This window comes from Saprolegnia parasitica (genome assembly GCF_000151545.1).
Source record: "Saprolegnia parasitica CBS 223.65 unplaced genomic scaffold supercont2.32, whole genome shotgun sequence".
NCBI classification, from domain to species: domain Eukaryota; phylum Oomycota; class Saprolegniomycetes; order Saprolegniales; family Saprolegniaceae; genus Saprolegnia; species Saprolegnia parasitica.
Window position 1 is genome coordinate 54,556 of NW_012156426.1, and position 1,323 is coordinate 55,878.

The 1,323-nt window shown below is 52.0% G+C and overlaps 2 protein-coding genes across 2 annotated transcripts in view; one reads left to right on the forward strand and one right to left on the reverse strand.

Annotated features, from left to right (window-relative positions):
* The window catches only part of SPRG_22204 (hypothetical protein), a gene marked incomplete at both ends in the record, with an annotated part of 1,086 nt that extends 973 nt beyond the window's left edge, over positions 1-113 (reverse strand). The window contains one exon of the mRNA XM_012347027.1: positions 63-113. Within this exon, the coding sequence (XP_012202417.1) occupies positions 63-113 (51 nt within the window). The remainder of the gene's footprint in view (positions 1-62) is intronic.
* A 1,092-nt stretch (positions 114-1,205) lies between these two features.
* Positions 1,206-1,323, forward strand: part of SPRG_20424 (hypothetical protein) — a gene marked incomplete at both ends in the record, with an annotated part of 1,086 nt that continues 968 nt past the window's right edge. Inside the window, one exon of the mRNA XM_012347017.1 lies at positions 1,206-1,256. Coding sequence (XP_012202407.1) covers positions 1,206-1,256 — 51 coding nt within the window. The remainder of the gene's footprint in view (positions 1,257-1,323) is intronic.

Genomic DNA, 1,323 nt, shown 5'->3' on the forward strand with positions numbered 1-1,323 from the left:
ATGATCGACGCGGCCGACGACGGGTTGTACGTGCCCGAGAGGTCGCAGCCGGCGGCGTCGACGTTGGCGATGGCCGCAGCGACAAGAAGCGCGATCGTCGTAACGATCTTCATATTGTCAGTTGTGCAAGACGAGGCGAGTTGTGGAATGAGCTATTCGAGACGCCAATTTGACAAGATCGGAGAGGATTCGTGATGCGAACAGTGTGGTTCGGGAGCACCAGATGGTACGTTGATGGACGTTGCATCGGCCTGTACATATGCACGCAGAGTCTCATGTATCACCTGGATCTCGAACGATGACCGACGTGCCGCTTGAAGATCCTTTCATTACACATTGTTCGAATCGTTGGATTACCGTAGCGAATGTGGAGGCTGAGATGCTTTTGTTGCTTCTGCGCGCCGTCCTGCAGATGTAATGACGTAGAATTGGTATAGAGAAATGGCGTCTCGTACGAACAAATATTCAGGTGTGCTAGATATACGCCCCGTGTGTTTTGTCTGACTATGTACGGCTCTCGTAAGCGCATAAGCTAAAACCGTAAAATCTTTTTCTTCAGTCTTATTGTTGGGTCTTATTGTTCAGTCTTATTGTCGGGTCTTATTGTTCTGTCTTGTTGTCCTGGTGCCCTGTAAAGGCGGCCGCCGAGCAACGATGACGCGCGCCCCGTAGTTTGCCGTACGTTCGTGTACTGCCATGTATCTGTGATGGATCTCTATTGACAATTGCTGAGGCGCTTGTTTGCCAACGGAAGCCTGCACATAAAGCAGTACCGGTAGTGAGCAAAGAGACAGTTGGGTGCCGTTGTCGTACAAGCAATGCCAGTAGAGTGCGCTAAATCAAAACGTGTCGAGACAATGTTTAAAAAAGCTTTGAGACTGACAGAGGTAGCAACGCTAAGAGGGTGTCCGATAGCAGAGCACCCGCTAGCACCCGTACAAAATAGCCGTTTAACAAATCCGTTTGACATGCACCCGTGCACGGTCTTCTATGCCAAATGCGTTTCTGAACCGGTGCGGAGCGTGTCACACATTCCCAATCATTCTCAAAACGAGCGGTCGGCGAGAGACCAGCGCCGTCCATCAACGTACCATCTGGTGCTCCCGAACCACACTGTTCGCATCACGAATCCTCTCCGATCTTGTCAAATTGGCGTCTCGAATAGCTCATTCCACAACTCGCCTCGTCTTGCACAACTGACCAATATGAAGATCGTTACGACGATCGCGCTTCTGGTCGCTGCGGCCATCGCCAACGTCGACGCCGCCGGCTGCGACCTCTCGGGCACGTACAACCCGTCGTCGGCCGCGTCGATCATCAAGA